Source organism: Ovis aries, chromosome 1, assembly GCF_016772045.2.
Source record: "Ovis aries strain OAR_USU_Benz2616 breed Rambouillet chromosome 1, ARS-UI_Ramb_v3.0, whole genome shotgun sequence".
NCBI lineage: Eukaryota > Metazoa > Chordata > Mammalia > Artiodactyla > Bovidae > Ovis > Ovis aries.
In genome coordinates this window covers 215,426,146-215,449,563 of record NC_056054.1, presented here as the reverse complement: position 1 = coordinate 215,449,563, position 23,418 = coordinate 215,426,146, and the positions used below count along the sequence as shown (strand labels likewise).

The 23,418-nt window shown below is 34.3% G+C and overlaps 1 protein-coding gene across 8 annotated transcripts in view; it reads left to right on the top strand.

Annotated features, from left to right (window-relative positions):
- The window catches only part of ECT2 (epithelial cell transforming 2), a 58,804-nt gene that overhangs the window by 13,391 nt on the left and 21,995 nt on the right, over window positions 1-23,418 (top strand). For 4 of the 8 annotated variants that reach the window (XM_060393610.1, XM_060393583.1, XM_060393593.1 and 1 more), the window contains 7 exons: window positions 512-647; window positions 3,126-3,262; window positions 9,392-9,511; window positions 18,568-18,636; window positions 19,783-19,893; window positions 20,550-20,646; window positions 22,498-22,579. In XM_060393610.1, the coding sequence (XP_060249593.1) occupies window positions 512-647; window positions 3,126-3,262; window positions 9,392-9,511; window positions 18,568-18,636; window positions 19,783-19,893; window positions 20,550-20,646; window positions 22,498-22,579 (752 nt within the window). Of the gene's footprint in view, window positions 1-511; window positions 735-3,125; window positions 3,263-9,391; window positions 9,512-18,567; window positions 18,637-19,782; window positions 19,894-20,549; window positions 20,647-22,497; window positions 22,580-23,418 lie in introns of all 8 variants that reach the window. The other 4 variants (XM_060393604.1, XM_060393580.1, XM_060393590.1 and 1 more) reach the window with 1 other exon arrangement.

Here is a 23,418-nt window from a genome sequence, read left to right as displayed (position 1 = left end):
CTAGAGCCCGTGCTCACCTCAATTCGTGAAAGCCCTTGTGCAACATCATCAATGCATTTTTTTTTCCTTTTTTTTTTTTTTGTCAATGCATTTTTAAAGACAGTACAGTTTAAAAAAAAATCAAGTGGTATTTGAGAAATATTGAAGAGCACTGTATCCAGGCACTGTGCTAACTGCCAGAGATACAGTGAACAAAATATGAATGAATGGTCCCTGCCTCCCCGGAATTTATGGTCTAATGGAGAGTAGATTATAAACAAGCTTATAGGCAAATATGTAATGGTAATATTACTGTGGAGAAAAAGAATTAGGTGTTAGTGGTTAGACAATTACAATAGTCCTTTGATTATTATGTTTTATGAAGCAGCCGAATTATGTGGAAAAATGTGTAGTTGTAAAATTATTGTGCAAAACCCAGATTTTATCAGATTCTTAAGTGTGTTTTTCTTTTGTTCTTGTCTCACTAAAGAACCACAGAAGTAAAATTGAGCTTTTGTGCTTTTGATTACAGGCTAATACACCTGAGCTCAAGAAATCAGTGTCACTGCTTTCTCTAAATACCCCAAACAGCAATCGCAAAAGACGTCGTTTAAAAGAGACACTTGCTCAGCTTTCAAGAGAGGCAGACTCGTCACCTTTCCCTCCCCGTAAGCGCCCATCAGCTGAACATTCCCTTTCTATAGGGTCACTCCTAGATATCTCCAACACACCAGAATCTAGCATTAACTATGGAGGTAATTCACATTTTTAAATCTTTAAATTTAGTGGAATAGAATAATTATTAGAATGTAGATAAATCCATACGATAGTGACTGGCCTTTGTTCTAGCTGAGGAGAAGAGGCACGTGGAAATGCTTAGATTTAACAGTTGCATGCTAAGTGTTGTATGTTTTGTGTGTTTATAAGATAAGTTTTATTGCTCCTGTTTTACAGATGACTGTACTGAGATTAGAGAAGTAAAACTTGTCTAGAGTCACACAGCTAGAAAGTGATAGAGCTGTTCAGAGAGCAGATTGTTAACACAAAGAATCACAGGAGATGTCACATGAATAATGGAGAAAATAGGTACAATGAAGTCAGAAAAAGGTGAACTTACTTTGTTTATCAGCTGATATAGGAAGCTGCATATAATTAGTTCTTGTACCTTGATCTTCAGTTTTTTCCCCTCTTTTTTTTTTTTTCAGTCTGCACACAAGTATGTTGTTTTCTAATTTATGGAATAATCAAAACCTTCCCTTGACTTCATAATACTCTCCACTGACTATCCTATTTCTCTCTTCCCTTTCATATAACTACTCTTGAAGGATTTATCTTGACCCATTGTCTCATTTCCTTTCTTTTTACTGTCTTCAGTTCATTCCAATTGAATTTCAGTGCTCTTGCTGGGGAGCCTGACAGTTTTTGTATAGTCAACAGCTTTCAGCACATGAGCAGCTATTCCTTCCTGGACACATTTTTAAATTTTGGCTTTTGTATATCACTCATTTGTCTTTCTCCTTGGCCTAACTTACCTTTCCAACTCTAAATGTGGAATGTTATTCCTGAGTCATTTCTTTTCCATTGAATTCTTCCTAAGTGATCTCATTTAATTCTATGGCTTTTCTTTCTATAGCTGATGATGCCCAAATTTGAGGTTTTTCCTGTTCAACTGTATTCTTCACACCTCCTTGTTCATGTCTAATACACAAGCTGTTCTTCACATAATCACATTAGAAATCTTGATTCAATCTCTATTCCTTTGTTACCCTTCCTTTATCAACCTTTTCTTTGTAAATAGTCTCTCTTAGATAATTGCAATGGTCCTTTAGATGGTCTCCCTATATTCATCTTTGCCTTTCTACATTCAGCACTTAGAGAGGTCTCTAAAAACATGTAAATTAGCACATACTGTTCTCTGCACAGACAGTAAGCTCTGTATTGCCACAGCTTCAGGTTCCTGGGTAACCCTTCCTCAGTTGTTTCTCCTGTCATGTGCTACTGTCCTCCACTAATGCTCTCTGGGTATTAGTCACAGTGTCTGTTATTCTTCAGATTTTTCTACTGTTAAAACCATACCTCGGGAACTTTATACTTGCTCTCCCTATTTTAAAGAAATCTTACCGGGTTCTCTGTAAAGGTAAGGCCCTGTCCCACTACTCCTTCCTACCAACCTGACTGTGGGTTGTCATCTTCAGTAGTAGTTACCACTGTTAGAAATTGTTTGTTTACTCCTTTATTGTTTTATTCTCTTCACTAGCATGTAAACTTGAAGAGAATAAGTACCTTGTCTGTCTTCTCTGCTTTATTCCCAGTGCCTGGAATAGAGTTGTTGTTTAGTCCCAAAGTCATGTGTGACTCTTGGGACCCCATGTATTATAGCCCACCAGGCTCCTCTGTCCATGGGACCTCCTAGGCAAGAATACTGGAGTGGGTTGCCATTTCCCTCTCCAGGGGATCTTCTCAACCCAGGGATTGAACCTGAATCTCCTGCTCTGGCAGCTGGGTTCTTTATCACTGAGCCACCAGGCAAACCCTTAGTATAGAACAGGTAGTCACTAAATATTCATGGAAGGAATTAAAAGTCAGTTTTAGATAGGTGTAGAAAGCTGAGCTGGATTTGAGATTTATTACAAGAGGAGCAAGAATACTTGTAACAGCATACAGAATGAGTTTTTAGGAAATAGTTTGCTTTGAATATGGAGGAGTGAGTCTAATTAGGTTAATTGTAATTAGGAAATTAACATTTAACATTGATCTACTCTATAGACCTTCAGATCTTACTAGTTGTTCCACTAATATCCTACCATGCTATTTGGCAAAAGCAAAAAGGTTTTTCTGAGTTAAAATTCAATCCAGGATTATAAATTGTGTTATCTTTCTTTAGTCTCTTCTTATCTGGAACAGTTCTTCTTTTCGGTATTTCTTTGTTTCTTAATGATCTTGACGTTTTTGAAGAGTACATGACAATTATTCCTTTCTGGCCTTATTTTAGGATGAAACTCTACTTTAATGAAAATATATATGGTGGTATATTTATAAGAATAGATACCCTTCGCTCTCTCTCTTTTTTTTTTTTGTTAAATCTGTACAGTGTTTGGTGCTTATATCTGGCTTCCATTTTAAATCTTTCCTCCTTTTTCCTTTAGAAACACCAAAGTCTTGTACTAAGTCTACTAAGAATTCTACTCCAGTTCCTTCAAAGCAGTCAGCCAGGTGGCAAGTTGCAAAAGAGCTCTATCAGACTGAAAGTAATTATGTAAACATATTGGCCACAATTATTCAGGTAAGAATTTGGAAAAATGATCTGTTTCACCATTCATAAGTAAAAACAAAGAAATGTGTTATTTTTTGTAAGAGAATTGTATAAGTATAGAATTTAAACATAGATACTGAAAATCTATGACAGAAACTGCTGTTAGGGAAATGCCATTTAAAAGTAGCTTTTTTTTTCATGCAGAAATAGCTTTTTTTTTTTTTTTTTAATAGTGACTTTAAAAAGAGAAGGATCCTCAATAGACAGTCTTAGAGGAGACTGAATTTAATTCACAATTTTGCAGCTTCCATGTCAGGATACTGCATTTACATTTGGAAGTGGTAGCTTTTTATGATATTGTGTATTCAAGAGTCATTTCTTTATTTAGTACTGTTTATATATGACTCATTGGAAAAGACCCTGATGCTGGGAGGGACTGGGGGGGCAGGAGGAGAAGGGGACAACAGAGGATGAGATGGCTGGAAGGCATCACCGACTCAATGGATATGAGTTTGAGTGAACTCCGGGAGTTGGTGATGGACAGGGAGGCCTGGCGTGCTGCGATTCATGGGGTCGCAAAGAGTCAGACACAACTGAGCAACTGAATTGAACTGAACTGATATATGGAAAAACAGCGATGAAGCATAACAACATATTTGTCAGTAAATTTTTATTTTTTTAAGTTTATTTTTAATTGGAGGTTAATTGCTTTGCTATATTGTGTTGGTTTCTGCCATAGTAATTTTTTAAAAGTTATCCTTTAATGTGTCATTTTCTAAAATTTTGCAGTAGTCAAATGTTGACTCATTGCTTACTACTATTAAAATGTACTATGAAGTTATTTCTGAAGAAAAACAATTCTAAGAAATCCTTGTAGGATGAGAGCAAGGAAGATAGTAAGGAATAAATAAAAATTCAAGGTTCTGAAAAGCATAATAATAGGACATTATTTTGGAATCTGTAGAAAGAAGGAATAAATTTGTTTGTGGTAATGAAGAAGATAATTTGTCAGGAAAATAAAGTTGATACCACCTAGCTTAACTTTGAAGAGAAAATGATAGGGAGTTTCTTATTTGGGTTTAATTTTTAATTCTATTTTAATTATTAATATTGTTCATTAAGGTCCAGTATAATGGCCTTTAGTTGCTTGTACCATTGATAAGATGCATGAATAAGAAATGAAAAACTTTTTTCTTGGTATTCATGGAAAGGTTATTCTTCATAGTTGATTTGTTTAGCAGTAGTCAGGGTTTTATGAGGCCCTCTGCTATACTAAACTAAACTTGTTTTAAGTCAGTTCTGCTCTTCCTCAAGGGAAGCCATCCTAGAGGAGTTTCCTGTTGAAGTGTTTATAGTCAGCCAAAATGTGGCTGAGGAGCAGAAAATCCCTTTGGCATGTACTGTTCATGTACTTTGGTAGCATTTATAACCTAGAAATGTAAATCCTTTCAGGCCATGGTAAATGCCCTGGAGTTTCAAATTTTAACCTGCATATCAATTACATGCACTAAAACTTCTTTTTAAAAAGCACTTGTAATTATTACACTGTAGACAAACTTCCACACTACTGTGCTTAGTATAAATTCACCTAAGTTTACTTAAACCTCCATGGGCCACGTTCATTATAGTGTTCTCTTCAAGCTTGTTGTAGGACTAATGTGTCCTACTAATGTGTCCTACAAATTTTTTTTTAAATTTGAATTTGGAATAGCTTAATTTTTACTTAACTTCCAAAATTAAGTGTAGCTTCTTGATTTTTTTCCATTTAATACTTAGGTGCCTATTAATATAAGGTGTTAAAGAGGATTCCTGTTTTAAAGGAACTTAGACTGGAATAAGAGTTAAAACATACACACCTAATTATAACTAAATGGAAGGTTTTGAACCTCATGAGAGAGGTTTAGTTACGGTATTTGGCGATATGTGGGGTGAGAATTTTGCTCCTCTTCCAGTTTAGGGAAGTGTTGGGCTGGAATTTTCAATGGTTGAACACTGAAAAAGTATACAGAAGATGCAAATTAAAATGAGTTTTAAAGCATGATTATGATTAGTGCATGCAAAGAATATGGGTGGGAAGTGTATTTGAGATTATTCCAACATTAGAAAGACTAATCCTTCCTGGTATTACTGAATAGTCCAGGGGATTTTGAGTTGAGGGTGGGTTAAGGGTAGGGAGGAGCTGAAACACCAATACTTTGGCCACCCAGTGTGAAGAGCTGACTCATTAGGAAAGACCCTGATGCTGGGAAAGATTGAAGGCAGGAGAGGGGTGACACAGGATGAGATGGTTGGATGGCATCACCGACTCAATGGACGTGAATATGAGCAAGCTCTGGGTGTTGGTCATGGACAGGGAAGCCTGGCGTGCTGCAGTCCATGGGGTTGCAAAGAGCTGGACACAGGTGACCTACTCAACTGAACTGAACTAAGGGTAGAGTTTAGGGTGTGAATATAGTAAGAGTTGAGGTAAGATATCTTACTCCAGACTGGGGAAGGCCTTTGTACAGTGTGCTAGGTCATTTGTTGTTAAAGAATTTTTGATAGGAAGGGAAAGATGGTAACATTTGACTTGTATTTTAGAAAGTCATTTGGTTCACTTTGAAGGAGGTATTGAAGAAGGAGAAAGAAATCGTGGAGGCGAGATCAATTTGAAGATTATTTCAGCACTCTTGGTTAGAGATTTTAATAAACTAAACTTCTTAGGATAGTATCAGTGAGAATGAAAAGAGGATAGATTTGAGATATATTGGAAAGGTAGAATCAGAGTTTTTAGCTAACTAATTTTATATGTGGGATTAAAACAGTAAAAATATTTTAAGATATTGTGTCTTAAGAGTATGAGAAGTTTTAATCTTGATGTGTTTTGATGGTCTGAATATTTTTGTTTAGGCTATTTAATGAAATGTTGACTATATAAAGGAATGCTTATAAATGGTTATAGATATCTTTGCATCTTCTATTACATTTTTCCCCAATCTAGTTTCTTTTCCCTCTCTCATAGATAACCATTCCCTGGAGTTTTGTGCTTACCATTTCCCTGATAGATCTATCATATATATGTATAAAATCAAACTGTCTAAATGTAACAGTATATATTTTTTAGTGAATTGCTTTTTTTACTTGATGGAAATGTTCTTAAGATACATCTGTGTCATTGCATGTGGCAGTAGTTCATTTTCCTGTATGATTATACCCACCTAATTAACTTTTATTTTTAGTAGACATTGGAATTTGTTTTGGTGTTTTCATTGCTGTTTGTTTTTACCGTTACTAGTAGTGCTTCTGTGAGTGTTCTTACTCATGGCTGCTTAAGAACATATTGTGGGCAGAAATCTGGAATTTCTGGGTCATTGGTTAAACATACTTCTAACTTTACTGGAAGTTATTAATATGTTGGAATCTAGGTTTTATGTGGGTCTTCTGTTCTCACTGAGGCTTTTATAGGTGATGCTTAACTTTAATTGATTTAGGCAAATGTCTTTGGGAAAAAGGTTGGTTTAGTACTCAGCTTTCTACTTTCACTTAGATTTTGGCCTCTGAAGATACGTCACTTTCTTGTCAGCTTGTTGATGTATTTAGGCAGAAGTTTTTCTTACTTCATTATTTTGTTTTCAGCAAGTAGGTGCTCACCATACTTGCAAAAATGGAAGGCGTGAATATACATATGTGTTTTTTGTTGTAAGAACAATTCATCATCTTTATGAAGTTTCTTACTATTTACAATGTTCTTTATTTTCCTCCTCTCTCTCACCCTCCCTCCTTCCTTTCATTAATCCCATCCTGGCCTTTGTGCCATTTTCATTTTACTTCTACATATGTTAACTCAATAATACATTATTATTTTTACTAGAATTTTAATTATGAAGTAAAATTGACTCTTTGATACATTTAACATTTCTATCTCTCCCCCAAACCTCTGTTACTATTCCTTTAAGTCATACCTTTTTCTCATTCCAACTCCTGGTAATCACTAATCTCTTCTTTGTTACTATAATTTTTTTTTTTAATGTCATAAAATAGAGTCATAGTATACAACCTGTTCCTTTGGGTTTTATCTAACTTGTGTGTATAAATAGTTTGATCCTTTTGGTGACTAGTATACCACTGTATGGATGTACCACAGTTTATCTATTGGCTTATTAAAAGGAGGACATTTGGGTTGTTTCCAGTTTTGAGTGGTTATCAACAGAGCTGTTACAGACATTTGTGTACAAGTTTTATATGGACATAAATTTTCATTTCTCTTGGGTAAACACCTAGGAGTGATACTGCTGGATCATATGGTAAGTAATGCTTGATTTCAAAGTGAAAGTGAAACTGAAGTCTCTCAGTCGTGCCTGACTCTTTGCGACTCCAGGGACGGTAGCCTACCAGGCTCCGCCGTCCATGGGATTTTCCGGGCAAGAATACTGGAATGGATTGCCATTTACCATCAAGCGTTTTTGCAGAGAGGCTGTACAATTTTGCTCTTCAACCAGCAACATGTAAAAGTTCCAGTTGCTCACGTCCTCACCATTGCTTTATGTTATCAGTGTTTTTTATTTTAGCCATTCAAACATGTGTGTAGTATTATCTCATCCTGGCTTTAATTTACATTTCAAAAAGACTAGTGATACTGAACATCTTTGTCCTTATTTAATATCTGTATATCTTGTTTTAATTGAAATAACTAAAGATTTTACTTGTTTTTAATTGGACTGTTTTCTTTTCAGAGTTTTGAGAATTCTTTATATATTTTGAATATAGTTCTTTGTTAGATAATGTGATTTGCAGACATTTTTTTCCTATTCTATAACATGTTTTCTTGTAAGTTTTTTGCTGAGTTGTTTTTAGTTTTGATAAAGTCTAGTTTATCAGGTTTTTCCTTTTATACATCATGCTTTTGATTTCATATTTAAATTCTCTTTACATGAGCCTAAGTCACAAGGTTTTCTCCTAAGTTTTCTTCTAAATATTTCATAGTTGTGGGTTTTTTCTTTAGGTCTATGATTAATTTTGAGTTAATTTTTGTATAAAGATTATATTTAGGCTGAGGTTCATTTGTTTTGCCTATGGCAAATGGTGTTTTAGTACCATGTGTTGGACAACTAGCCTTCCTGCACTAAATTGCTTTTTCACCTTTGTCAAAAAATTTGCATGGATTTGTTTCTAGAGTCTGTATTCTGTTCTGTTGATCTTGAATGTTTCTCTCTTCACCAGTGTTGTGCAATCTTGAATACTGGAGCTTGATAGTAAGAAGCTGTTTGCCCTTCCATATGAATCTTTAGAATCAGATTTTCTTTATCTATGAAAAGTCCTGGCATTTTTGATAGGCATTAGGGTAAATCCTTATGTCAATTCGGGGGTGGGAAACAGTTGACATTTTTACTGTGTTGAATCTTTCAATCCATGACCATATGTCTTCATTTATCTAGGTCTTCTTTGATTTCTTTCATCAACATTCTGTAGTTTTCGGCATCATGTACGTGATTTATTCTATTTATACTTCAGCATTTTAGTTTTTTATTGTAAATGATACTGCTTTTTAACTTTCGGTTTCAGTTTGTACAATACTGGTTTATAGAAATATGATTTTTTTTCAGCGTGCCTGCATGCATGTGTGTGTGCATGCATGCATGTGCCTGCTGACCTTGTATCCTAAGACCTTGCTAAATTCACTTCCTAGTTGTAGGAGCATTTTTTTAAGATTGATAGAAGCAGCAGCATGGATACAGACAGGTCTTCTAGCTTCAAAACCAGTCTTTTTCCCCTAAACCAAGTTTTTTTTGCTATCAGTTCAAAATATTTAGTACCTATATTAAGAGTATGATTCCTTATTGCTTTCTTCCTTAGTAACTTGAATTAAAAAAGTAGAAATTACTCTGTATCACACTAACAATTTTAATGATTTGTAGGACTGTGATAAGCTTTTACTAGATTCCAATTAATATTTTGTTGCCAGATTATGTATATATACACACACACACACAGATGTGTAAATCAATAGGATAAAATAGACTAGAAAATGTTATGAGAAAAGGTCTCAAATTTAGGTTAGGAAGAAGTATTTTTCTTTTCCATTAATATCTTATCTCTCCTTTATCACTGTATGTATATTAGATTTTTAAAAATTCTTTTCTTCTTCTAGTTTACCTAATCTAGTCTTGTTTTTCCCTTTAGTTATTTCAAGTGCCATTGGAAGAGGAAGGACAACGAGGTGGGCCTATCCTTGCACCAGAAGAAATTAAGACTATTTTTGGTAGTATTCCAGATATCCTTGATGTGCACACTAAGATAAAGGTAAATTTGTATATGTTAGTGTGGTAGTAATTCTTTTTAGATTATGTATATTTCCTGTGATTTTTCATGTACTTCTAGTTAGCTAAATAAATTTTGTATTTAAAACTTTTTAACCCTCATTTATTCCTTTGAATCATTTGCCTCTTTGCTCTAGCACCTTATTAATGTTTCTTTCCTGCTACCTGTGTTTTTACTTCGATTAATTTGAAAACGAAGACTTTAGACCTTATAAAGTCTTTTCTATTAAGATAATGTGTTTGCTAGTACTATTTTTCTTGTTTTTCTACTGCTATTCATCTTGGGTTGTATGTTTTTGTTTGGTTTGTTTAAAAAATGGAAGTTGGAAAGGGTTAGAGATCATTTCATTCATTCCTCTCTCTCTCTCTATGTATATAGTCAGATAAATGCCAAAACTGTAAAAGACAATGCTGTCTATTTTTTTAATAATAATTTTCCTTTGTTGAAGGATCCCTGGATTCCAGGTATCAATCTTTCATAGTAAAGTAATTTGGGGAAAGATTTAGATGAACTCTTAAAAGTAATTTAGCTTTATTTCCTCTTCATATATGATGCCTGAGCACAACTGATCAGTTTTCTTCTCAGAACAACCTGCTTTGATGTTTATAACAGCTTTGCGGCAGTATCATAGCCAGTGAGGTTTATTTGAGGCACAGTATTATTGCTAACTTATCTTTTCTCTGATGTTTACTCCGTGTTACAATAAAAGGATCAGTCTGAGTTATAGAATGTTTTCAAACAAATACATTAACTTACTTTTTATTCTAGTGCATGTTGTAGACAAAAATATGAAAGATCTGTAAGTTAATAAAAATGCAGTTTATCTAATGCTTATATTTTGTATTTTTTCAAAATCCTTGACCATATTTCACCTGTTTCTAGATTTACAAGTAAGTTTGAAGGAGTCTTTTCTTAAAAGATTAAAAAGCTATGGAATCTCAAGCTAGTTTATCCCTATTTCCAATTAGGATTCTGAATATTTGAAGAGTAAAGTCTTCTTGGAATGGTCTTTTTTTTTTTTTCCCCTCATGAGAAACATTGAGAGGTATAAAGATAGAGTAGAATGGAAAGCAGATTTTCATCTTGGTGTTTTACTTGCTAATTTGTAGATCACTTGGTGTCAGTCATGTAGCCATTCTGGGCATGCAAATGCCCACCTAATGTAAAATGTTATAAACTTTCTATGTGTACAGAATCATAATCTCAGTTTGGCAAATTTTGTTCTTTGATTCACTGGACCTTTTTTGTTGATAATAATTTCTTTCTTTTAACTGAATAAACGGTTATTTAAATTCTATGTTGCTTTACAGTTTTGAAAAGTTTGCGTACATGATTTCATATAATCTCATAATAACCCTGTGTGCCCTCACTGTCGCTGTATGCCCTTCTCACTTCTGTCTCCCCAAGGGTAGCCATTAGTTGTACTCTGTATCTGTGTCTCCTTTTATGTTTCCTTCACTAGTGAGTCACTGGAGCTTTGAAAACGATTGTTACACTTTAGTTTTCTAATGTGTAACCCAAATTTTTAAGCTTCTTCTACAAACTTGGAGTACCAATATTTCAAGTAGTAGTGGTTTTTTAGCTAATTTCAGGTTTCTCATGCATTTAAAATATTAAAGCCTGTGGTTTTTTCCTACCACGAAACCAATATGTGCTGTCAAACATTTATTTGTAAAGTAAAGGAGAAAAGGAACAAGTAGAAAATACCTATAATTTCATAACCCAAATAGTCCCAAAATTATGCTGTATTTTCTTTGTCTTCTTTTGCATAGCATTTTTTTTTTTTCCTTTTCCTCCTTTTAAATGTAGCCTGCCCTTTGTCAGGTACTGCCACATCCACTGAACATTACCAAGAAGTTGATACTATAATTGTCTACATTTTACAGATGTGAAACTGCTATGTACAGAGATTAAATTATTTTTCTAAAGTCAATCATCTAATGAATGCTGGGCATTGACTTTGAACCCTTTTTTGTCTGACTTCAAAGTCTGTTCTCCTAAACCCTTATGTTTTCTTGCTCCCAACCCCCTTTTTATTGAGATAAAATTAACATGTAACATTGTGTTAGTTTTAGGTATACAGCAATAATGGATTCATATGGGTATGTATTGCAAAATGAACACCACAGTGTTGAGTTAAGATCTATCACCACACAGTTTTTTTTTTATGATAAGAACTTTCTAGTTCTGCTTTCTTGGCAACTTTCAGATACACAAATTAGCATTGTTAACTGTAGTCACCATACTCTACATTACATCTTCAGGCTGGAGTAAGTAAAATAACTGGAAATTTGCCTTTTGACCACCTTTACCCATTTTACCCACCCTCCTTCCCCCGTCTCTGGCAACTGCCAGTCTGTACCTATGAGATTTCTGTGTTTGTTTTTTGTGGGATTTTTTTAGATTCCACATGTAAGTGAGATTATATAGTACTTATTTTTCTCTGACTTATCTCATGTGTCATAATGCCCTCAAGGACTATACATGCTATTACAGAAGGCATAATGGCTTTTTCATGGCTAATTAATATTTCATTGTATATACCACAGTTTCTTTATCCATTCATTAATTCATGGACGTTTCGGTTCTTTCCATGTCCTAATTTACTACTGCTATATTGCTTCTTGATTATCATGCTGTAGATACATTCTTTTAGTATGTAAATGAGTAAATCATGTAAATATGGCTTAAACTTGTACAGTTTTTCATATCACATTGGTATGGTATTCCTAAGAAGCACTGGTATTTGTATTTTATAACATTGCATACTTGTTACAAATTTGGACTGTGGAATAAAGAAGATTTGGGTTCAAAGTAAGTTAACTTTATTTAATTGCTTCAGTTTTCTTCTCTGTCAAATGGGGATAGTAGTGTCTGAATCATGAGTGGTTGTTTTGTGAAGGATTAGAATCATTTTTCACCCACTGTGTTTACAACCACTCTCTGGCAGTTAGATTTGTGTCAGTAGATATTGACTGAATATTGGTCATGCTACTTTTTAAATGTCCAAATCAGGACTGGAAGTTAAATTTATTTTGTCATCTTTAGCCTCATTCTTCATTTGTCTGCAACTTATAGCATGCTAATAGTTAGCTTAAGATGAGGATGTCTGAGATTGTTATCAGCATCTTTTTCTGTGTGTGAATTTTTCCTTTTCAGTGCTAATCAGCATTGGTTCTTGATGCGCAGATGCCTGCTTTTATATGGAACTACTGAAGTGACTTAGCAGCAGCAGCATGAAGAAACAAAAGAGAAAGAGGAGTTGAGGGAGGACCTTTTCTTTCTATGTTTATGCTTTGTTATTTGTTAATTTAGTGTTAAGTCTCAGGGTACTTTGAACTTGTTTCAGGAACAGGTTTGTATTGGGTAATCTGCTGATTTGGTGTCTTGTGCAGTGAGCTAAGTAAAAGAGAAACCCATTTTGTGTAAAAGTAGATGGTAATGGTATAGAAGAAATCTTAGCAAGGAAGAAAAGAAAGAGCTTAACTTTTTTAGGCCAATCTGTTTACAGCTTTCTCTACTTTTTAAATAGGCTTTGGGAGCTCTATGCTCAATGTCTTAGAACTATAGAGTTTTCCTTTCTTACTGCCAGGAGGTAATGTTAGGAGCATCCTATGGAGAATTGTATATGGACAAGGAGGAGACATGTCCCAGGGTCTGTACTAAACTGAGTCAAGCATATTCCCACAGAAACATCGTAAGAAATGACGGCAGTATGACTAATGCTCTTGGGGGCTCACCTGCCCACCTGACTCCCCATTTCTAATGGTGATAGCTGTGCTATAGGTCTAGTAGAATAACGTGGAATCTGGAGTCAGACAAGCATGAGTGTGAATACTGGTTCACAACTGTGTGATTTGGGGCAAGTTAATTTCTCTAAGCCTTAGTTTCTTTATTACTTAGTCTCTGAGCTGACCAAGTGATTAGGGCAGAGATCTTTATTTAATCAACAGGCTTAAGGATTTAAAGGTTAACCAGAAACAGTAGACTTTTTCAGGTGGCCTAGAGATTATTTTGCTTTCTGATTGCAGTGGTCTCATATAACTATATATCGCCATCCTGTAATTGTTTACACATTAAAAATGTACCACTAGATTATATTTGCAGAGCTATAGGTTTTTCTCTTTTACATCACAGTTTTCTAAATATCTCCCATATTTATATTAAATACATAGGAAAAGATAGTTACTAGTAACTTACTGAGCACTACTCTCTGTTAGGGTTTCTTCTAAGTGCTATACAAATATTAGCTAATTTAATCCTTTATAAGATAGGAGTCATTTATATACTTATTTCTCAGAATAAAAAATTGAGGCACTTATAGGTTAAGTAATTTGCCCAAGGGCACAACACTTAACAGGCTCTAGAGCCAGTATTTAAAACAGACTAGTCAGTGCTAGAATTCACTGCATTATATTGTTCCAAGATTATTCTTATGTATAATCCTTTTATTCTCTTGTTTCATTCAAGTGCAGTTTTAAATAGTTAAATCTTAATTCTTGACTCTGTAGGCTGTTTAATTATTTTTGCTTGAGTTCACCTTAATGCTACTGAAAGTAAATTTTTTCCCATTTGACTTTTCTGAATTTGCAGAGTATAGGATGTGAAGTGAAGTGAAGTGAAAGTTGCTCAGTCGTGTCCGACTCTTTGCGATCCCATGGGCTCTACAGTCCATGGAATTCTCCAGGCCAGAATACTGGAGTGGGTAGCCTTTCCCTTCTCCAGGGGATCTTCCCAACCCAGGTATCTAACCCAGGTTTCCCGCACTGCAGGCGAATTCTTTACCAGCTGAGCCACAAAGGAAGCCCAGAGTATAGGATAATGGTTCTTAAATTATTTGGTTTCAGGATCCCTTTTCATTCTTAAAAAATGATTGAGGAACTTGTATTTGCTGCTGTTGCTAAGTCGCTTCAGTCGTGTCTGACTCTGTGCGACCCCATAGACGGTAGCCCACCAGGCTCCCCTGTCCCTGGAATTCTTAAGGCAAGAACACTGGAGTGGGTTGCCATTTCCTTCTCTAACGAATGAAAGTGAAAAGTGAAAGTGAAGTCGCTTAGTCGTGTCTGACTCCTAGTGACCCTAGGCTCCTGCATCCATGAGATTTTCAAGGCAAGAGTACTGGAGTGGATTGCTGTGGTTTATGTGGGTTTTATTTATTCGTATTAATTGTTTTTGAAATTGAAACAGAAAGTTTAAAAATACTTTTAAAAATATATGATTCAGTGATTTTAATAAGTCACCAAATCAGGCAGCCGTCACCATGTACATTTTAGGACATCTTCATCTTACCCACTAAGATCCTTCATGCCCATTCCTAGCCCTGGTCCAGGAAACCACTAATCTACTTTCTGTCTTAGAAATTTGCCTTTTCTAGACATCCCATATAAACATAAATATATAATAGATACTGTCTTATGTCTGGCTTCTTTAACTTAGTATATTTTTGAATTTCATCTATGATTTAGCACGTTAGTAGTTTGTTCCTTTGTGTGGCCAGGTAGTAGTCCATTATAAGGATATGCTGCATTTCTTTATCCATTCACCAGTTGATAGAAACTTACGTTGTTTCCAGTTTTTGGCAGTTATGAATCATGCTAATATGAACATTGTTTGCAGATCTTTGTTTGGGTGTGTTTTCATTCTCTTCTATAGATACTTACGAGTAGAATTGCTGGGTTATATTGGCAGTCTTCATTTAAAAATTTTGAGAAACTATCAGGTTTTTCCATCATTTTATATTCTTAATAGTAATGTATCAGCATTCAAATTTCTGTCCATTCTTGCCGGTACTTACACGTTTTCCTTTATAACCATTCTAGGATATAAAATGATTTTATTTGCATTTCCCTAATGATTAATGATGTTGAGCATCTTTTCATCTGCTTCTTTTTCATTTGTATATTATCCTTGTGAAATGTGTGCTTAGATGTGGTGCCCATTTTTTGGTTGGGTTGTGTGTTGGCTTACCAAGTTGTAAAGGTTCTCTGTAAATTCTTGGTACAAGTCCTTTATCAGCTATGTGTTTTGCAGATATTTCCTCCCAGCCTATTGTTGCATATTTCATTTTTTTAATGGTGTCTTTTGAAGTACCAAAATTTTTAATTTTGATGAAGTCCTGTTTATCCATTTTTTTAAATGTAATGTGCTTTTGCTGTTATGTCTAAGAAATTTTTGCCTAACCCAAGATTTTGAAGATTTTCTCCTATGTTTTCTTCTAGAAGTTGTATTGTTTTAGCTCTTACAGTTAGATCTATAACTTATCTTGAGTTCATTTTTGGCTAAGGTGAAGGTTTAAAGATCATCTTTTTGTATGTGGATATACAATATTGAGAGGAGGTGGCAAGAATACAAAAGAGATCTTCATGACCCAGATGACCGTGATGCTGTGATCACTCACCTAGAGCCAGACAGCCTGGAATGCAAAGTCAGGTAGACCTTAGGAAGCATCACTACGAACAAAGCTAGTGGAGGTGATGGGATTTTAGTTGAGCTATTTCAAATCCTAAAAGATGATGCTGTGAAAGTGCTGCACTCAGTATGCCAGCAAATTTGGAAAACTCAGCAGTGGCCACAGGACTGGAAAAGGTCAGTTTTCATTCCAATCCCAAAGAAAGGCAATGCAAAAGAATGCTCAAACTACCGCACAATTGTACTCATCTCGCATGCTAGCAAAGTAATGCTCAAAATTCTCCAAGCCAGGCTTCAGGAATACGTGAACCGTGAACTTCCTGATGTTCAAGCTGGTTTTAGAAAAGGCAGAGGAACCAGAGATCAAATTGCCAACACCTGCTGGATCATGGAAAAAGCAAGAGAGTTCCAGAAAAACATCTACTTCTGCTTCATTGACTACACTAAAGCCTTTGACTATGAGGATCACAATAACCTGTGGAAAATTCTGAAAGAGGTGGGAATACCAGACCGCCTGACCTGCCTCCTGAGAAATCTGTATACAGGTCAAGAAGCAACAGTTAGAACCAGACATGGAACAGTGGACTGGTTCCAAATTGGGAAGAAGTATGTCAAGGCTATATTGTCACTCTGCTTATTTAACTTATAGGCAGAGTACATCATGAGAAATTCTGGGCTAGATGAAGCACAAGCTGGAATCAAGATTGCCAGGAGAGAAATATCAATAACCCTAGGTATGCAGATGACACTATCCTAATGGCAGAAAGCGAAGAGGAATGAAAGAGCTTCTTGATGAAAGTAAAAGAGGAGAATGAAAAAGCTGGCTTAAAACTCAGCATTCAGAAAACTAAAATCATGGTATCCTGTCCCACCACTTATGGCAGTTAGATGGGAAACAATGGAAGCAGTGACAGACTTTACTTTGGGGGGCTCCAAAATCACTGCAGATGGTGATTGCAGCCATGAAATTAAAAGATGGTTGCTCTTTAGAAGAAAAGCTATGACCGATCTAGACAACCTATTAAAAAGCAGAGACATTAGTTAGCCAACAAAGGTATCTATAGTCAAAGCTATGTTTTTTCCAGTAGTCAAGTATGGATGTGAGAGTTGGAATATAAAGAAAGCTGAGTTCCAAAGAATTGATGCTTTTGAAGTGTGGTGTTGGAGAAGACTCTTGAGAGTCCCTTGGACTGCAAGGAGATCCAACCAGTCCATCCTAAAGGAGATCAGTCCTGGGTGTTCATTGGAAGGACCGATGCTGAAGCTCCAATACTTTGGCCACCTGAGGTAAAGAACAGACTTATTTGAAAAGACCCTGATGCTGGGAAAGATTAAGGTGGGAGAGGTAGGGGATGACAGAGGATGAGATGATTTGGATGGCATCACCAACTCAATCGACATGAGTTTGAGCAAGCTCCAGGAACTGGTGGTGGACAGGGAGGCCTGATGTGCTACAGTCCATGGGGTTGCAAAGAGTTAGACATGACTGAGCGACTCAACTGAACTGAACTGAATTCATGCAATTTTAAAAATATATGTTAATAATAATGACTCCTTATGTGGTAGCATAAATAACATGTTCTTTTTGAAAATAAGTAATTTCCAAAACAGAAACAGTGAAGAGTGATGTTGATTTGTTTTGCTTTTTTTTTTTTGTCTGGCTCAATAGAAAAACTTGTTTCTCCTGTCTACTCAATTCATTCTATTGCGGTATCATACATCATGTCACCTCCATGTTGTATCCTTATGAGAGAATCAAGGAGTCAAATAATGCCTTGATATTGTAATGAAAATAGTTTGATCTTATGGATCCCACTAAAAATATCTGTTGGGAGAGTGTCTGTATGTAACAGTTTGAGAATCTCTTGTATAAGTTTATTGATTAATTTCTACTTTAAAGTTACTTTTAGAATTTCAGTTAGTCATTTCTTGCCAACTCATTTTATCATCTGGTTTTATTATCTCAGAAAGCTTTTAAATATCTTCTAAATTTTTACAAATAAGTAATATTTTAGGATGCTGATTGAGAAATTTTACTGCCTAGGAAAGATCAATGGACCAAATCCAGCCAGTTTAGCATTTTGGTAAAGTTTCGCTTACTTTCATAAAGAGAGTTTATTGGTACAAAGCCACTCACAATTATTTGTATATTGTTTATGATTCCATTCTACAAATACAGAATTGAGGACTTATGACAGAAACCATATGGCCTGTAAGCCTTAAAATATTTACCATTTGGCCCTTTAAGTAACGTTAGCTGACCTCTTTATAGATTACAGTTTCTAATGGCTGATGCTTCAGCAGCCAAGATCAAGGGTGCTTTTCTATAATTAATTAATTCTTTAGTGAGCCAATCAGCTGTACAGTAAAATTAATTATACTTCCACATCATACTGGGAAATTAGACTTAGTCTTATTGATTTGACATTCTTTATGTTTTCTTAATTATTTTTCAAAGGATATTTTTCTTGTAGTCAAAAAGTTAATTTCCTATTGAGAAAGAATGTTATTGTTATATATGCTAAATTAAGGTACTCTGTAAATTATGTCTTTTAAATGAATATTCAGATTTTAAGAGATGCTAAAGTGATTGCCAGAATCACTTATTGTCTCATTTTGTGTTTTTTCAGGATGATCTTGAAGACCTTATTGTTAATTGGGATGAGAGCAAAAGCATTGGTGATATCTTTCTTAAATATGTAAGAGTTTTATTTATTTTTTTAAGTATTCAGATTAAAGTATCATCTCATCAAGAAATGGCAGGGAATGAAAGTTACCTGTTTAAATGTGAGAACTTTTTAAAAAACTTAGGCATTGTTGTGTTTGTAAAATATTTTGAAAGTGTTCTTGTCTTCTGAAACATGCCTTCTATAGACAATCCAACACTTTCCTGATAGCTCATCTTTATTATTAACTGTTGTGTTACAGTCATTTTACCATATATCATGTTATTTGCCTATCATAAACAGCCATAGGTTAATGATTTTTTAGTTTTCTACAGTTGAGTTTTATTTTTTTCTTTCTTTAGTTGATAGCACTTTGTACTGTCTTTGTGTCTGCGTAAAACCTTCCAATGAACTGTTTCTTGTCTAAGAAACATAGGTTAAGTTTATTAAATAAAGTATATTAATTTTGAATGAGGTGCCACAAACAGAATTTATAAATTTCCTTCAGTCTCTTTGGATATGATTCATTCCAACCCCATAAGTTTCAGTCCCTTGGATTCTTATTTAGTTTTGATTTCTAAGGTCTCCTAACTTTAATCCTTACTGTATAGCCATTAGATGTTCTTTCTGGTTAACTGAGACTTTCAGATATGCAAATTATTGTCCCAGATCTTTTTGGTATCTGTTGGTCTCAATTTGTCAAGACATTTTCCTTGTATTTCAAAATTGCCCAGTACAGTAGATCTTTTAATGGTTGTTTGGATCCTTCAAAAGATAACAGCGTGTTCTTGGGTTCTTCACAGATCAGTTATAATTGCTACTATATTCTAAATTAATAAAAGTTTTAAAACTTTGTCATGTTTATCAATATAATAAGCTTATATTGAAGTTAAAAGTATGTCAGCTTTTGTTTGTTTCTGAGTATTTATTTGCTTTTCAGGTTTTAGGCTCTGTTTAACAATTGATGCATTTTCTTTAGCAATTAACTCACTAGTTAGTGTGAAGTTTATGAAATAAACTTCCTGTATTTACCTTGAGAAGGAATGTATTTTGAACTTTTCTTTTGCATCTGATATGTCAGATTTTGACTACTGGTTATTGAACTTTAAGTTTCATTGACTAAGGGTAACAGCCATCGCGAATTAATGGGTTTGGCTCTTTTTGTTTGTTTGTTACTAGTCCAAAGATTTGGTAAAAATCTATCCTCCCTTTGTGAACTTCTTTGAAATGAGCAAGGAAACTATTATTAAATGTGAAAAACAGAAACCAAGATTTCATGCTTTTCTGAAGGTAATGTATATTTCTTTCAAATAAAAATCAGAGAATTATTTTCTGAAGGAATTTATTAAAATTAAATTTTAATAGTAAAGATGTATCTTTTAGTAAAGATATATCCACGTCAGAATACCTTAATGTTATGTGTTTAGTTTTACTTGAAAGTGCAGTGATATTTAGCATCACAAGGTTTGATATGCCACAAGCAGGATCCAAGAGGCAGCTGAGTGAATATGAATGTTGTGTGTATATGTTTTTTAAGTTAGGCATATTCTCAAACACTTCTAAAAATTTGCCAATGAGATTTTGCTTTGCTTTTAGTGATTTTCTTATTGGTGGCTTACTTTGTTTATCCAAATGGTATCAGCATAATTAATATTTTTTTTTTCCTTTTTAATGATATAGATTTAAGAAAAACTGAAATGAAATGTGTAAGAGTGCTTAGAGGAACTCACTGTCTATTTAAGGTGTTAATCCTCGGCTTGCCAGGAGGCTACTTCAGGCCTTGGGGGATTACTAAACCACAATAATCTGCCAGAGAACAACTACCACCCTGCTTCTCCCATTCTTATCAGGGCACAAATGATAAGGTGTAATCTAATAAATGTAATATATAATAATCTTTGCAGAAAACATTCAAAATAAATTTTGAATAAATTAATTCTTTCCAGATAAACCAAGCTAAGCCAGAATGTGGACGGCAAAGCCTTGTTGAACTTCTCATCCGACCAGTACAGAGGTTACCCAGCGTTGCATTACTTTTAAATGGTACTTGTCTGATATCTTTCCAGACAATTTTGGATGTTTTTATGTAATTGTTTTATTCTAAAAAATTGGCAAAATTTCTCATTTTCAAAGTGCTTTTAGGTTTCAGTTTTAAAGTTTGTCTCTTTTATGTAGAAAATATCTTTATGGATAATCTGAATAATCACTGGTGCTACAAAAATTCACTCTGACCTAGAAATGCTTTATTTGTTGTGAAATCAGTTTTGCTGACTAGTATTGAACTTTCTGCCTCTCTCCTAAAAGTCTTCTTATATTTCATGATATGTCACTAACTCCCAAAGAGTTTACATCCACATAAAATTCACCCACAAAATCACAAGATGAGAGATGATTACTATGTCTGAAGTTATTTAGTCTTTTTCTGACTCTTAGTAAAATTCTTTCTGCTTGATCTTAATGTTTTTTTACTTATAGTTTGTAGAATACTCTTGAGACATCCATCCATATATTCTAAAACTTAAATTATAGATTTCAATGAAAAGGACATCTATAGCAGAGTTAATTTTTATAAATAAATTATACCTGCATGAAAAGAAAGGTGTATTTATATGCTTTTATATTTACCTGACTAAAGTAGTGAATAGGTCTAGAACAGTGTCAGTTTTTTAATTTTTAAATTTATATTTTATACTTTTAAATTTAAGTATGAGAACTAAATTGCATAAAACAGGAATAAGTATAACAAAGCAATTTGACCTCCAGACCTTAACTACAATAGTGTGTGTAGCAGTTAAGGAGGCTAAGTTTCTGACTCTTTTTATCTATTATTGTCTTTGAAATATATTGGTTAAACTATGAATTGTGGTAGGAACTACAAAAATTGGTAATTTTTATTCTCTTTTAGGTTATCTAATATACTTTAGAATTATTAGCATATAAAATGATTTCCACAGTCTTTAAAAACTATTCTATTTTACAGATAAGGAAAATATATGAATATGCAACCTTTTTAACTTTACAAAATAGGCTATTTCTTATTTATCTTCATTATTGTTTTATTAAGTACTTATAGGAATCCATCAAATGTTATCATGACTAAAATGAACTTGATATCTAAAGCCTTTCTTCTATTATTCCACTTAAAAGATTAGGTCAGGGCGGGGGGAGATATAGGGAACCGTTGGGTAGAACATTATAAGCAACTTGGGTAAGAAGAGTCAAAGTCTAAGCACCTCATTAAAACTATAAACTAAACAAAATCTTCTCTTCACACCATCTGCTCTGTGTGATGGAGCCATGGGGCCCACTATGAAGTATAGCATGTATAATGACTTCTTAGTTAATTGAGGATCATGAATTCAGAGAGAGTTTGAAAAATTTAGGAGTCATCAAACTTTACTAGAAGGGAATTGAAATAGTGAAAGAAAATCTGGTACATATTCTGAAAATGTATTCAGTGAAAAAATGTGGAAACTTATTTAATACATTAAAGAAGAGAGCTCTTAAGGGTGCTCAGATACTCAGTCGTGTCTGACTCTTTGCAGCCCTGTGGCCTGTAGCCCACCAGGCTCCTTTGTCCATGGGATTCTCCCAGCAGTAATACTGGAATGGGGTGCCATTTCCTCCTTCAGGGAATCTTTCCGACCCAGGGGTTGAACCCATATCTCTTAATGTCTCTTATATTGGCAAGTGGGTTGTTTACCACTAGCACCACCTTGGAAACTCATTCTTAAGGGAACATTGTATAAAACCTTTTTTTTTTAAAGGAAAAGTTAGATACTATTTTTTTAAATTAACCTGTGTCTGTCACAGTGGACAGCATTTTTAAGTCATAATGGGAAAACCATTGAATTTCTTTTAATCATAGAAAAAATATTTGATAAAATATTACAGATCTTAAGAAGCACACATCTGAAGAAAATCCTGACAAAAGCACTCTAGAAAAAGCTATTGGATCACTAAAGGAAGTAATGACGTGAGTACATTATTTCAATTTTTTTGTTATTCCTTAGATTTATAGTGGAATTGGTGGAACAATTAGAATCGTAAATAGAAAAAGATCAATAACAAAATTCTGTAAAATAGTATCTAAATTATTTTTAGTAGTGTAATCACATATTAAAATGTTAGAAATATTGTAAAAATATGATTAATCAAAAACATACTTGTGAACGTATGCATGTAGAGAGGGTAACAGTGGTTTAGAAATTTGAAAATGTTATAAATGCATCAATAGACATTTTCTTCATATATTCCAGTCTTAGCTTGTTTTTGTCTTCATATTCTTATTAACTACCCAAATGGAATTTGGGAATTTGACCATGATGAAATGAAAAGGTTAATACGTTTTTCACATTAGCTTTGACTTTTTTTTCTTACTTTGAATTCTGTGGACTTAAATTGATAGGGTTTGTTGGAGATGTATTCAAAGTACGAACTCAGTGAAATTTACTAGGGGAATTGATTATTAAACTTAAGCTGCTACTGCAGGGCTAACTTGGAGACCGCATTGATCAGAAGTGATTTTTTTTTTTTACTAATATGATCAGAATTAAAAGCTCTATTGCTGTTGTTTTGCTTCCTGAAGGATGAGGATATAGCACCTTTTTGAACTTACATATAAGCATATTCAGTTGATTTAATTAAATAGCTTCTGAGATTCTATGAGGTGCTTCTGTATGATATAGAGTTTCTTTTTTTTTTTTTTTTAATCTTATAAAACCTAGCACCTGGATTCTTTATTTGGCTGCACTAGGTCTTAGTTGCTGCATGCAAGCTTTATCTAGTTGCAGAGAGCAGGGGCTACTTTTGTTG